General features: G+C 42.8%; 1 protein-coding gene and 1 pseudogene across 7 annotated transcripts in view; one reads left to right on the top strand and one right to left on the bottom strand.

The window, feature by feature from the left end:
- CPEB3 (cytoplasmic polyadenylation element binding protein 3) overlaps nt 1-14,993 on the top strand; it is a 255,676-nt gene that overhangs the window by 183,454 nt on the left and 57,229 nt on the right. For all 7 annotated transcript variants that reach the window (XM_033224394.1, XM_033224380.1, XM_033224386.1 and 4 more), the window contains one exon: nt 7,752-7,870. In XM_033224394.1, coding sequence (XP_033080285.1) covers nt 7,752-7,870 — 119 coding nt within the window. The remainder of the gene's footprint in view (nt 1-7,751; nt 7,871-14,993) is intronic.
- On the bottom strand, nt 1,058-1,756 carry LOC117091717 (annotated as a pseudogene).

Raw genomic sequence — 14,993 nt, 5'->3', positions numbered from 1 at the left:
GCGCAATCTCGGCTCACTGCAACCTCTGTCTCCTGGGTTCACGCCATTCTCCTGCCTCAGCCTCCCGAGTAGCTGGGATTACAGGCGCCCACCACCACGCTCGGCTAATTTTTTGTATTTTTGGTAGAGACGGGGTTTCACTGTGTTAGCCAGGATGGTCTCGATCTCCTGACCTAGTGATCCACCCGCCTTGGCCTCCCAAAGTGCTGGGATTACAGGCATGAGCCACTGTGCCCGGCCTAGCAATTTGTTTTTTTTTTTAAATCCAAGATCCACTTGAAGTCAAGAGGTAGAACAACTTGCGTTTATTATTATTTTTTTAATGAGTATTTTAATTTAGTTTCAGAAAAAAATGGTACATGACTTGGATGAGAAAGCATAAAATTAAGAGGGTTTTCTGGATATGCAAGAAAAAGAAATAACTTTAGTATGTTCAGTGATAATTTTCTGGATCTTCCTCTTGTGTCAAAAGCTATATATATATATTTCCTCCTCAAAGCAGCTGCTCCAAGAACTAACTAGCCCTCTTTATCTCCCTCTAGCTGGGATAGACTAATTCCCCTCCACCCTCATCTGTCTTCTTTCAATAACACTTGCATAGGTGTTAATGGCCTGGGCTCTCACCAATGAACAGAATTGTCCTTTAAGCCAGCAGCCCACAGGCAGTGGGACCCAAAGCCTCATCCCCAGTCCCCAGGGCAGAAGCCACAGAGCTGGTATTGTTTCCACTGTTTCAGGAAGAAGGAGCCAAAAGCTGACTCTCAGCACAAATCGAAGTCCAATATGGAAAGAGAATAACTGCTTCTAGTCCCAGGAGTAGGCAAGCTATGGGCAAAAAAGTTTTTGCAGCCACCCCATCTTTAGAAACAAGGAGAAAACTAGACCCTTTTCCACTATTGTGGTCTACAGGGTACTCTACTGCTCCAAGGGGATCTGAAAGCGCAAAGGATCTAAACAAATAAGGAGAACTTTTCCCAGGCTGGAGATAAGAGTGACAAACAGAAAGATGGGTGAATGTAATAATGCTTAGGAAGATGATGCTGGGAACCTCCATTCTTCATATGGGTGCCAGCCCTACAGAGGACAATACAGTAAGAACCAGGACAACCACTCCAGACTGGTGTAGCTGGGGAATCTTCAGGACTTTCCCTAGGTCCCACATCAAGTTTCAGACCCCATTCCAGGTATGATACATGAGAGGGAAGACGAGTGCAAACTTAGCTGTGTGGATCAGTGCTGGCCCCAGACACAGGGACTTCACGAGCTCCAAATAAAACTCAAAGTTCCCAGGGAGTAACAGGGCCGACATGCCAAAAAGAGAGGCTCCTGCACTCAAAGTAATACCAGTGCTACGGTGGCAGATGGCCATCGCCATGGGAAGAGACCAAGTATAGATAGTGACGTGGGGAGACACGGGACAGTTTAAACCTGTGTTCTTATTCCAGAACCGCTCCATCACTTCTTTGGCCGTGGTTTCCAAAGGAACAGCATTTCTGATACAGAACTGAAGGCTAAAGTGAGCTTGGAGGCAATGTTGACCAACATGTCTCAGCAAGAGTGCAGCGATCTTGGGTTCCACATTTAGTTGTTGTATCTCTTTAATCTCCTTTAATTTAGACAGTTCCCTAGGCTTTTTGTCTTTTATATCATTGGAAGAGTCCATGCCCATTGTTTTATAGAATATCCTTTAATATAGTTTTTATGGGCTTTGGAGCAATTATATGTACATAGGCCTTAAATTATAGGACTAAAGCACAGGGTGACCACTTACTGCTATTAAAACAATGTCAGACTGGGCACAATGGCTCACACCTGTAATCCCAGCAGTTTGGGATGCCAGGGCGGTTGGATCACCTTAGGTCAGGAGTTCGACACCAGCCTGACCAACATGGTGAAACCCCATCTCTACTAAAAATGCAAAAATTAGCCGGGCATGGTGGTGCACGCCTATAATCCCAGCTACTTGGGAGGCTGAGGCAGGAGAGTCACCTGAATCCAGGAGGCAGAGGTTGCAGTGAGCCAAGATCGCGCCATTGCACTCCAGCCTGGGCAACAAGAGCAAAACTCCATCTCAAAACAAAAAACTGTCAAATGGTCACTGTCACAAGGATATTTTAAAGGCAAGTTCTTTTTTTTTTTTTTTTTTTTTTTTTTGAGACGGAGTCTCGCTCTGTCACCCAAGCTGGAGTGCACTGGCCAGATCTCAGCTTACTGCAAGCTCCACCTCCCGGGTTCACGCCATTCTCCTGCCTCAGCCTCCCGAGTAGCTGGGACTACAGGCGCCGCCACCTCGCCCGGCTAGTTTTTTGTATTTTTTAGTAGAGACGGGGTTTCACCGTGTTAGCCAGGATGGTCTCGATCTCCTGACCTTGTGATCCGCCCGCCTCGGCCTCCCAAAGTGCTGGGATTACAGGCTTGAGCCACCGCGCCCGGCCTAAAGGCAAGTTCTTTATTAGGGATATTGAAAAGTTTATCTTGCCATTTTTAGATAAGATGGCATAAATTTTTTTTTTTTTTTCTTTTTGTTTTTTTGAGACAGGGTCTCACTCTGTCGCCCAGGCTGGAGTGCAGTGGCGCGATCTCGGCTCACTGCAACCTCCACCTCCCAGGTTCAAGCAATTCTCTGCCTCAGCCTCCTGAGTAGCTGGGATTACAGGTGCCTACCACCATACCTGGCTAATTTTTGTATTTTTAGTAGAGACGGGGTTTCACCATCTTGGCCAGGCTGGTGTTGAACTCCTGACCTCATGATCCACCTGCCTCGGCCTCCCAAAGTGCTGGGATTACAGGCATGAGCCACCACGCCTGGCCGATTTTTTTCTTTTAATACCTGAGAACACATTAAGTATAACAACCTCTAAAACATTCTTGGCTACCTTTCAAAACAAAGCTTCCTGATCTCTTAAATACCTAATTTTTCATGTTATAATTTTTTAATACTTGATCCTTAGTACAAATTATCAACAGCTCTACTACCACAACTATCAGGTACTAAATGCTCACAATGTTCTAGGCACTTTGCTAAGAAACATTTTACATGTTAGCTCATTTTATCCTCACAATAACTCTATGAGGTAAATACAGTTGTTATTATTACCATTTTACAGATGAGGAAAATGAAGCTCGTACACTTCACACACCTGGCCAATGAAATGGAATTATCCTAATTAAGTTCCTCCCCAAACCTTAGTGTTCCTCTTTCTCCCAGAAAATTGCATTCATCAATTTAGGATTGTTGAAAAAACATCCCTCAGTGTTCTACCCTTCTTCCCCAACCTGTTTGGCATCAATGGGAAAGCAAGGAATTTTCAGCCATCCATTCTACCTGTAACCCAGGGTTGTGTTGGTGACAGTGACTAGGAACTGCTCCTGTTCCCTCCAGAGCCATCTGCTTTCATAGACTGGCTTGGAGCTGAGGGCCTCTCATAGCTCACCACATCACTGAAGCCCCCACATACTCCTCAGGTTACCATTTCTGAAACTGGAAGAGTTTTATAATCATATTATCTGTTACTGGGTCAGAGGGCAAGAGAGAACAGAGGAAGTTGATAATTTTTTGGCCAAGTTTTTTTTTTTTTTTTTAATACCTTTCAAACTAATAGAGAAGCTCTATTTATAGGCATAATTGGCTTTTACTTTAAAAATGTATTAAAATCAGAAAATAATACTACATCTGACATTCTTGTGGGGGAAATAGCTAATCATATATGAAAGCAGATATTCAGTCACCCACTGTTTGTTTGCAGTAATATTCAGCCTGTCATTCAAGTAACTTTAGGGCTTTTCTTCAGTATCTAGGTTACTTCTCTTTATTCACCAAATGCTTGCAAATGCAAAATAGAAAGTGCATATTATTAATTTGAATTCTAATGTTTATAATGAGACCATATGCAAAAACTTTATCTATTACAGAAATAATTGAAAATGCAGTAAAAGAAAAATCAATGCTCACATGACTCCCTAGTGCATGAAATACCTTTTTATACATTATCTCACAACCTACATCTCTGTAAGGTAATTGGGACAAATATTTGGTTTCTTCATTTGACAGAGAAGAGAGCCAAGATTCAGAAATGTTAATATTCAAGTTCATGGTTCCACCACTTACTGGGTGATCTTGAACAAGTCCCTTAATCAGTCTGTGTAATTTCCTTAAATATGATGCAGAATTCAAAATAGGGCCTACTGCATAGGGTGTGTGTGAAGATGAAATGAGTTAATGTACACAAGGCACTTAGAACAGTGTCTGGTATACAGTAAATCTCAACAAATGTTAGCTATTAGCTGTTATCATCACACAGCTAGTAAATGTTAGGACTTGTACCCAAATCTAGACCTTCTGTCTCCTAGTCCAGAACGCTTTTCATAGTACCATGTGCAATTTACCTTTTAGTAAATCATTGAATGAATTTCTGCCTCACATTGATCTTGTTATTCTTGAAGGGATCTTTTTTCTACTTTGTTTACTTTGACTTTAAATTTCTCAAGATCAAAGGGGAAATGTGTTTGAAAGATTCTTCCTGATTTTTAAAAATCCTCTGATTTCTGTTGTCATTTGGGTTTGCTTGAACTTGAAGTATCAAAAGGTGTTTTAGCAGGTGAAGATATCATAAAGTTGTTTTCAAGAGTGATTTTGGGTGTTTCTGGTGAATTTTGTTTTGGTTGGAAGGCCTAAAGTGGGAAGTAGGGTTGAAAGAAATTGTTGGACTACAGCCCAGATTTTGGGGGTTGGGGGGAGTTCAGCCATATCTCTTATCTCCAGTGCTGAGAGAATATTGCTGTTGCAGAGAATGGCAGCTTGGTGACCTCAGAGTAAAGATAATTGTTTTGACACAGGATTATTTATAGTAAAAGAGCCTTCCTGAAGAAGTTGGTAAACTGTTATGGACCATTTCCTGGGAAAGGAAAAATTGTTTGTAGATATTTCTTTTGATAATAGTATTTGTAGCAGGCTTTTACTTGTGACTCCCAGTTGTTTTTACTCTATCTACTGCCAATGTAGATGTTTTATGGCTGTGAGATGGGCCTAAGTGAAAATCTGCATGCTTTTGTGGGAGCTACTCAGCTGCTGTAGGGAGACAATCACCCTTTCTTTGGATGACCAAGGTCAATGCAAACCTGGATTTGATGTGGAAGATTGCAGAGGGTGGGCAGTGATGTGCAGGAAAGATGGAGTCAGCCTGGAGGCCTTTTTGAGGCAAGGAATAAGAGAAAGCCCCAACTCACTGGGCATGCCCTATCACCAGGCCTTTTTGATGTGTGCATAATACAGTATATACATAGATGGGTACTCTGACTGCGGGATATTCAATATGCTTATAATCTTTGTAGATATCTGTACCAGTATTTAACCTGGTAAGACACGAGGTTTGAAAGAACCTGCTGAGACCTCCTCTTCGTGATATTTGGGCTATTTAACCCTCTTATCTCTAATATTATCTTTAGCAAGTAGAATTCATGTTCTTATATTAAGTGAAAATACTGAATTTTTAAGATTCCCTGGCACCTGATGATAGTTAAATACTGTTTGCAAAAGAGGATATGAAGAAGTGATGTATTTATTGTCTTTTCTAGTTTTGCAGTCAGGTTTTATTTTTCCTGACTAGCCACCAACAGAATCTTCTGACCTATGCAGCATGAGACTAAAGCCCAGAAAACAGCTCTGGGTCCTAAAACCTTGACAGTCTCTCTCTTGCAACTACATGGCTGCCCATTCAGTTTGGTGCCTTCTCCTGTGTGTTAGTTTCTGCCTGCTATGCTGGGGAGTGGCTGGTCTATTTTTCTGCTGTATTTGCTTGGATGCTCTGTATAGTAGATGGGCAGTTGGAGAAAAGGCTAAAAATGAATAGCCGTTATCCATTGCCACTGTCATTACATGTTGCCCAGGACTCCAGAGAGTTTTGCTTCTTAGCCAGTTGATTATGAATTAAACACCTCTGATGCGTGAGAATCTTCTGTATGCGGGGATTCTTATCCTCCTCTGCCATTTACATTCTTCTGATATGTAGTGTACCAGAGGAGAACACTATTGATGATGGTTTCCTTTGAGGTTAGTAGCAGAAGGAATGACAGCTGAGAGATTTAGCAGAGCTAGCAGGGTTGTAGAGAAGTTGAAAGCTTAGACTGGTTCATGATGGGCCTTTGCTCAGTTGTCATTTATGAATGCCAGTGTGGCCACAAGTGCCACAGGTGGGCCCTTGAATATCTGTTGCTCTTTTTAAAGTCTTTGCTGATTCTCCCAAGTTGGGCCTTTGCTCCTTAGGATTTTAGTGACACGTTTTTCCCCACTTATCTCCCTCAGCTCTGTAGTGAGTAGTTAATTGTCTAAATGTTTGTTTCATCTACTTCGTAAGTTTCTTTACAAGAGGAACCTGGGGCCAGGCGTGGTGGCTCATACCTGTAATCCCAGCACTTTGGGAGGCCGAGGTGGGTGGATCACTTGAGGTCAGGAGTGTGAGACCAGCCTGGACAATGTGGTGAAACCCTGTCTCTACTAAAAATACAAAAATTAGACGGATATGGTGGTGGGCACCTGTAATCCCAGCTACGTGGGTGGCTGAGACCTGAGAATCGCTTGAACCCGGGAGGCAGAAGTTGCAGTGAGCCAAGATCATACCACAGAGATTGCGCCACTGCACTGAGATTGAGTGACAGAGCAAGACTCCATCTCAAAAAAAAAAAAAAAAAAAAAAAAAGAGGAACCTGGTCTTGCTCATTTTAGTATTCTCATAAACCATGGATATGTCCCACTTGCATCAGTTACTTGGTAAATCTTATGGAATTAAACTGAACAAAACTGGCTGTGTCTATGGAAATCCTGCAGCTAGTATCCATTTTTCTAGACCTACTGTACTCTGCCAAGAGGGCATCCCTTAGAGAAGCAGAGCACCATCATCAGAAATAGCATGCAAAAGCACACCAGCTTATTGTTGGCCTTTTTAAAAACTTTTCGTGAAGCTTTTTGTGTGTGTGTTTGTAACAAAGCTTTTTTAAAAAAATGAGGGCAGGTGGACTCACCATTGGCCTTAGCCACAACTAACAAGTAGCCAGGAAACAGGCACCTCCTACTTTCCAATTTCTACCAAGCTCTAGGTAGAAAAGCTCTAGCTTTTTTTTAAAAAAAAGCTTTGTTGAAATATCATTCGCATACCATACAATTCACCAATGTGACATGTGCATGTCAGTGGTTTTCAGCATGTTTACAGAGTTGTGCAATCATCACCACAATCAATTTTAGAAAATGTATCATCCCAAAAAGAAACTCAGTGCCTATTCCCTCCAGCCTCCCCGTCCTAGGCAGCCATTAATCTATTTTTTGTCTTGATAGATTTGCTGGTTCTGGACATATTTTGTCTGGCTTCTTTCACTTAGCATAATATTTTCAAGGTTTATCCCTGTGGCATGTGGCCAGCCTAGAGCTTGATAGAAATTGGAAAGCAGGTGGTGCTTGTTTTCTGGCTACTTGTTAGTTGTGGCTAAGGCTAATGGTGAGTCCACATGCCCTCATTAAGGACAACCAGATGTATTTAGTGGAAATTCCGTAGATGTGTTCTAAACTTGCTCCTGTGAGTAATTATAAAAATTAAGGTAATATCAATGAGCACCTAACTTAGTTCCTGGACAGAGTCCCTTTGTCCCACTTGAACTTTTTCGATTTAGTAAAATTTGCCAAAATGAAACAACAGATAGTTTGTAATTGGTACTTTGAGTTTAATGTACTGATTCTCCCTTTTGTTTTTGCTCTCCCCAAGGCTATGCCTTTCTGCTGTTCCAGGAGGAAAGCTCAGTACAAGCTTTGATAGATGCCTGCCTGGAAGAAGATGGGAAACTGTACCTGTGTGTGTCAAGCCCCACCATCAAGGATAAGCCAGTAAGTAATACATGGCCAGCTGTTGCTTTTCCAGAGCACATATGCGATTGGAATAGCTGACCTCCTCCTTCTGATAATGGAAATGCTGGTAACTAGGATCCTCTTACCCAGCTTGGCCTTGCTATGCAGTAGAGTTGGACTTTCGTTGGTGATGGGAAACTAATAATAAATTACTCAGTATTTCATTTTATACCTTTGGGACTGTGTGTAAACAAATATGTCCTTGTCTTTCACTTACAGCTATTTTAAGCTAATTCCTATTCAGAAATTCTGAATTGAGGTAAATAATGCTCTTAGCGGTTTTGGCAGCTGGTTTCCATCATTATTTCAGATCAAGGACAGGAGTTATTTATTTTTGAAAAAGGTCATAATTGTTGATGTTTGTGTGCCTCTGAATGCAAGGCATTGTGCTGGGTGGTACCCACAGCTAGTTAAATAGAGCCTTCTGGGTCAGGAGCTTACACTCTAAAATGGATAGTTTCAACAGAGCAGGAGAGGGGAAGGGCAGATAACGTGGAGCTAAAACCATAATACAGAGTTTGTGGTTAACAGTTTGTGGCTTCTGAGCCAGAGTATGAGTGAGTAAGTCACTGGATAAGGGAGGAAGATTGTGTCCTTTCTCTGGCAGAAGAGATATCAGTGAAGAAGGGGCAAGATCATGTTCAGAGCAGAATAAAAGAACTTTGTTTATTTGACAGAAGTAGGGATCTCTGGGAAGTTGTCAGGGGTGGGGTGAGGTGAGTTTGTGTGTCAAGGCTTGGTGCTAGGTGTGGCAAATAGAGTAAAAATATGACACAGAGTGTGCAAGAGACCAGAGCTGTATATACCAGAGGGCCTGCAGCGGCCTCTGTATGACTAGCACCAGAAGTGTGGGGCCTACTTAGCAGCTAGGTTTATTTTCAGAAATGTGCATAGGGAAATAGTTGGATTGAATATAGAAGTTTGAGTGTTGACTCTTGCATTTAAATATCTGCTTGGCTTTGAATAAATCATCTAATCCTTGCTGAACTGTGGTTTCCTCACCTGGAAAATGGGAAGAAGAATCATTCTTCCCTGGGTTGTTGAGAGGCTCAGATAAGAGGAAAATGAATGTGAAAGCATTTGGTAGAGGCCAGATACTTGTACAAATTTAACTGGCTAATATTATCATTCCTACGTAGGATTCAGTAGAGCAGGATTAGAACTCACTTACATGGCAATATCTGTTGAGAAGGATGATGACATCTTGAACAGGGTTTATGACTGTTTGCTAAAAAATGATATTGGGACTTGGCCATGTATAAAGGGGAGAGTGCCGCACTTAAAGCAGAAGAGAGAACTACTACAGAATAGGGATATTGAGAATATTCACTGGAGAGTAAGCAAATGATGCGGAAAAAGAGGCAAGGATTTTAGCCAGTATAAAAGTGTGACTGTAATTTTCAAATCTGGGGGGCTGTTGCCAAATTTTGGAGTGGTATGAGTTTAGAAAGTCTGTACCCAAAGAAGAAACAAGCCCTTCTCCACACACATAAAAAAATCTGTACCTGGCCAGGTGCAGTGGCTCATGCCTGTAATCCCAGCACTTTGGGAGGCTGAGGTGGGCGGATCACGAGGTCAGGAGATCGAGACCATCCTGGCTAACACGGTGAAACCCCGTCTCTACTAAAAATACAAAAAAAAAATAGCTGGGGGTGGTGGCACGTGCCTGTAATCCCAGCTACTTGGGAGGCTGAGGCAGTAGAATCGCTTGAACCCGGGAGGTGGAGGTTACAGCGAGCCGAGATTGCGTCATTGCACTCCAACCTGGGCAACAGAGTAAGACTTCGTCTCAAAAAAAAAATCTGTACCCAGTTTGGTAGGGTCAGATAACTGAGAGGTAAATTCTTAACCTCCAGAGAGCCTCTGCTACTGGCATGTCAGTTGGAGAGAAGCTGGAGTGAGCTAGGAAGGTTTAAGGTCACACACTATAGGAGAGGATTAGAAATATATTTTTCGCCGGGCGCGGTGGCTCAAGCCTGTAATCCCAGCACTTTGGGAGGCCGAGATGGGCGGATCACGAGGTCAGGAGATCGAGACCATCCTGGCTAACACGGTGAAACCCCATCTCTACTAAAAATACAAAAACGAGCCGGGCGAGGTGGCGGGCGCCTGTAGTCCCAGCTACTGGGGAGGCTGAGGCAGGAGAATGGCGTAAACCCGGGAGGCGGAGCTTGCAGTGAGCTGAGATCTGGCCACTGCACTCCAGCCTGGGCGACAGAGCGAGACTCTGCCTCAAAAAAAAAAAAAAACAGAAATATATTTTTCTACATAAAAAGGCAGAGGGATAGTAGTACATATTGAGGTAGTTATGTCCATATAGGTTAAGAAGCTAGAGATGAACACACAGATTTTATATACCTTGGAAGAATCATGTCACTGGCTCTGTAGGGAAGGAGAATAATATGCCTTGTGGGACAAGCCTTCAGCTGGACAGGATGTCTCTTGAGCAGGGAGTGAGCAGCAGTAGGGGTCAGATGGAGGTGTTGTGGTAACAATGCCATTACTCTTGAAAACACTTGAAACACATGTATTACCCTTGGATTGAAGGGCTTCTGAAAATAATTAGTAGAATTATCTGTTTTGGAAATGTTTATGGGGAAACTAACTTTCACTGTTTGTGTTTTGGCAAATTCTGCCTTATTACAGTTTTCATTTTCTGAGCTCAAGCGCAGCAGTTTTATTGTAGCTTGGTGAATTCTGAATGGTGACTGCCAATCACACATTTCTTTGACCCAGGGATACTCAGAATTTCCAGCATAAACAGTTTGAGTAAAACTTAGGATAGGAAACTTAAAAGTCCCCAAACACCTGCAATTTTAATGAACTGGATCCTACTTTGGGTTCCACTCTTTTGGCTCTATTTTTGAAATCTTCTCTTTCTTGGTTTTAGCTCCACATCTGCCACCCACCCCCCCACCTCATTTATTCATACATCCCTACCTAGGTTCTGGTACATTCCACCTCATTGTGCATGCTCCCATGAGGGGAAAAAAAGCAAGAACTATGTTGAACCTTTGGAAGTAAATGAGGACCTTGGCAGTAGCTCAAGGCAAAGTCACACTTTGGAGCTCATTCACCGAACTTTTTTTGAGCCATGGCGCTTCCTTGCTCCCAGCTTTTGGCTTGGCTAGCCTTTATTTTCTACCTTTCAGGATCCCAGTGCCCTCATTCTGTTGTTTCGTTCTTTCTGACCCTCCCTGGATTTCTTCTTGGAAATACACCATGTTCCAAAATGACCTTGCAGATTTTCTACCCTTTGTCTTTCTTTCTCATCGTTTCCCCTCAAACTCCTATTCCCTTTGGAACAGATTAATCAGATTGTTTTTCTAATGCAGAACCTGGTAGTGAGGTCTCCTTTCACCTACCTTGTCCAGGATCATGCTTGTTTTTTTAACTCAAATGAATTCCAAATTTGTGGATTTCAGATTGTGTTAGGGAGGTATTTTTGGTCAATGACTACCTTTTGTTAAATGACTCAACTCAGACTGTTCTGTGCATAGTTCTGGTCCTGAAAGATTGCAGAAGGAACTGTATTTATGGCCTGATTAATTGACTTCCTCAGTTCCAAAGAATGGGAAGACAAATTGGTAAGAGCAAGAAGAGATATTGAGGAGAGGCCGGGCGCGGTGGCTCAAGCCTGTAATCCCAGCACTTTGGGAGGCCGAGACGGGCGGATCACGAGGTCAGGAGATCGAGACCATCCTGGCTAACACGGTGAAACCCCGTCTCTACTAAAAAATACAAAAAAAAAATTAGCCGGGCGAGATGGCGGGCGCCTGTAGTCCCAGCTACTCGGGAGGCTGAGGCGAGAGAATGGCGTAAACCCGGAGGCGGAGCTTGCAGTGAGCTGAGATCCGGCCACTGCACTCCAGCCTGGGCGACAGAGCGAGACTCCGTCTCAAAAAAAAAAAAAAAAAAAAAAAAAAGAGATATTGAGGAGCTTCTAGATCTATGATTTTTTTTCCTTCTCCAGTAAGAGGAGTTTCATAGCTCAGATATCTCAGGCATATGAGAAGACAGCTGTGTCCATGTGCAGCTGTGTCCAAGGATTCCAGTGAAGCAGGCAGACATTGTTCACAGTGGTCCCTCTCATCAGAGTGACTCTACTTTTTGAATATATTAATAGATGGAACCCAAAGGTTCAAGACAGCAAGCTAATAGAGCAAGGGACCTAGAAGTTCTATCAGAGATAGGGACTAAAAAAGAGTAATCTTGAAAAGAAGGTGGGAAAGGAGCTATTTAAGATTCTAGAACATGTTGGCCCGAGATGTGGGATAGCAAACACCTTGAAAGGAGTATCAGAGGAGTTTCCTGCTTCCTGTTCCTTATGATTTATTTATAGCGCGATCACAGTTTCTCTATATCCTGAAATACGACAGAATGGTTTTGCTATAAATTTAATAACCATATTACCAAACTAAAGTATGCTTATGTGGGGATCCATTCTTTACGTTATTGCTCAGGTAATGTGGTCATCCACTTAAAACTTGAAAAACAGGCCGGGCACGGTGGCTCAAGCCTGTAATCCCAGCACTTTGGGAGGCCGAGATGGGCGGATCATGAGGTCAGAAGATCCAGACCATCCTGGCTAACACGGTGAAACCCCGTCTCTACTAAAAAATACAAAAAACTAGCCGGGCGAGGTGGCAGGTACCTGTAGTCCCAGCTACTCTGGAGGCTGAGGCAGGAGAATGGCGTAAACCCAGGAGGCGGAGCTTGCAGTGAGCTGAGATTGCACCACTGCTCTCCAGCCTGGGCGACAGAGCGAGACTCCGTCTCAAAAAAACAAAAAACAAAAACTTGAAAAACAAAAATTGAAAAGAATAAGGAATAAGGATAAGGATAAGAATAAGAATAAGGAATCTGGAAATAAAGGCCAATTCTGTCCCATCTGTCTATCATTCTGGTGTTTCCTCCCCCTGTTTATATATCAGTGGGATTTGTAGCACTTTTCAGTCATTCCTCTTTAGTCACAAAAGCAGTCCAGATCCTTTTCCCAGCTATTTAAGACCTTCCCAGTCTGGCTTCAATTTTTTTCCAACTTTGCCTTTTTCTGCTTTCCTTCTGAACCCCATATTTTAACCAAACGGAAATATCTATGCTCTCATCTCGATTTCTTTCTCTCTTTCTCTCTTTCTCCCTTTCTCTCTTTCTCTCTTTCTCTCTTTCTTTTCTTTCTTTCTCTCTCTCTCTCTCTCTCTTTCTCTCTCTCTCTTTCTTTCCTTTCTCTCTCTCTCTCTCTCTTTTTCTTTTTCTTTTTGAGACAGAGTCTTGCTATGTTGCCTAGCCTGGAGTGCAGTGGTGCAGTCTCAGCACACTGCAGCCTCCACCTTCTGGGTTCAGGTGATTCACCTGCCTCAGGTAGCTGGGATTACAGGCATGTGTCACCACACCTGGCTAATTTTTGTACTTTTAGTAGAGACGGGGTTTCACCATGTTGGCCAGGCTGGTCTCGAACTCCTCATCTCAGGTGATCTACCCACCTTGGACTCCCAAACTGCTAGGATTACAGGCGTGTGCCACTGTGCCCGGCCTCCCATCTCAATTTCTAATTCCTACCCTTATTTCAAGACTCCTCACAAATGCCATCTCTTTCATGAATCCTTCCCTGATCACCACATCATGTATCGTGAATGTTACCTATTATTGTAGCTATCTCCAGCCCCATCTAGAGCCATCTTTTTAAAACGGTGTGCCTTCCTTCAGACTGTCTTTGAGTACCTGCTGTGGTCAAGGCACAGTACTGGTTACTATGAATCAGAACGTACTATAAGTTGATATAAAATCTTGTGTCCGTAAGTATAGGCTGGGTGCAGTGGCTCATGCCTGTAATCCCAGCACTTTGGGAGGCTGAGGTGGGTGGATCACTTGAGGTCAGGAGTTCGAGACCAGCCTGGCCAACATGGTGAAACCCTGTCTCTGTTAAAAATACAAAACTTAGCCAGGCATGGTGGTGGGTGCCTCTAATTCCAGCTACTCGGGAGGCTGAGGCACAAGAATCGCTTGAACCCAGGAGGCGGAGGTTGCAGTGAGCCGACATTGCACCATCACACTCCAGCCTGGGCGGCAGAGTGAGACTCTATCTCAAAAATTAATTAATTAATTAATTAATTCAATTAAATTAAAAATACACAAATTAGTCAGGCATGGTGGCAGATGCCTGTAATCCCAGCTACTGGTGGGCTGTGGCAGGAGGATCGCTTGAACCCGGGAGGCAGCGGTTGCAGTGAGCTGAGATGGGGCTACTGCACTCCAGCCTGGGAGACAAAGCAGGACTCAGTCTCAAAAAAAAAAAAAACAAAAACCCCACAAAACAAGTATATAAATACACAGTGTCTATAGAACCTAGCACATAAAAGGTTCTCAAATATTTACCAAAGTAGCAAAGATAAAAGAATAAGATACAGATTATGTACTTTGGAGAGTTCATCTATACCTAGAATGATGAAAGAAAACTTCCTGGATGAAGTGTCATTTGAATTAGGCTTGAAAGATGAGGAGAATGTGGAGTTGGCCAAGAGAAGGGTGGAAGTATAGGGAATAGAAATTTCAGAGAAAGGTAAAAACATGAACACAGAAATGGGAAATGGTGTGACATGAATGGAGAATATTTAGGTTGGTTAGATGGAGCACAAATACATGAACGGGAATAGAAAGAAATTAAATTGAGCAAAATAGAGACTAAGTTATAGGGCACCTTGATTGATTGCCTCAATCCTTCATTTGTGATGTATTTACTAAAGGTATTTCATTCTTTGCTTGGTACTTCTTAACACATAACTACAATTTTATCTTGGTCCATTCGAATCTGGTTTTGTATGTCCATCTTAGAATTCACGGCTAAGCCATATCAGCATGTGTGTCATATTCCACCTTGGAAATCTTTAGCATTTCTTATCTTGATTTATTTATTTGTTTCTTGAATTCTTGGTCTAAATTATGGTTTGGGGCTGGGCACGGTGGCTCTTGCCTGTAATCTCAGCATTTTGGGAGGCTGAGGCAGGAGGATTGCTTGAGGTCAGGAGTTCGAGGCTGCAGTGAGCTGTGATCACACCAGTGCACTCCAGCATAGGCAACAGCGAGACCCTGTCTCTAAAAAAAG

This window comes from Trachypithecus francoisi, unplaced genomic scaffold (assembly GCF_009764315.1).
Source record: "Trachypithecus francoisi isolate TF-2019V2 unplaced genomic scaffold, Tfra_2.0 Contig01436, whole genome shotgun sequence".
Lineage (NCBI taxonomy): Eukaryota > Metazoa > Chordata > Mammalia > Primates > Cercopithecidae > Trachypithecus > Trachypithecus francoisi.
Note: the sequence above shows the minus strand (reverse complement) of the source record. Positions and strands in the feature narration are given on the sequence as shown.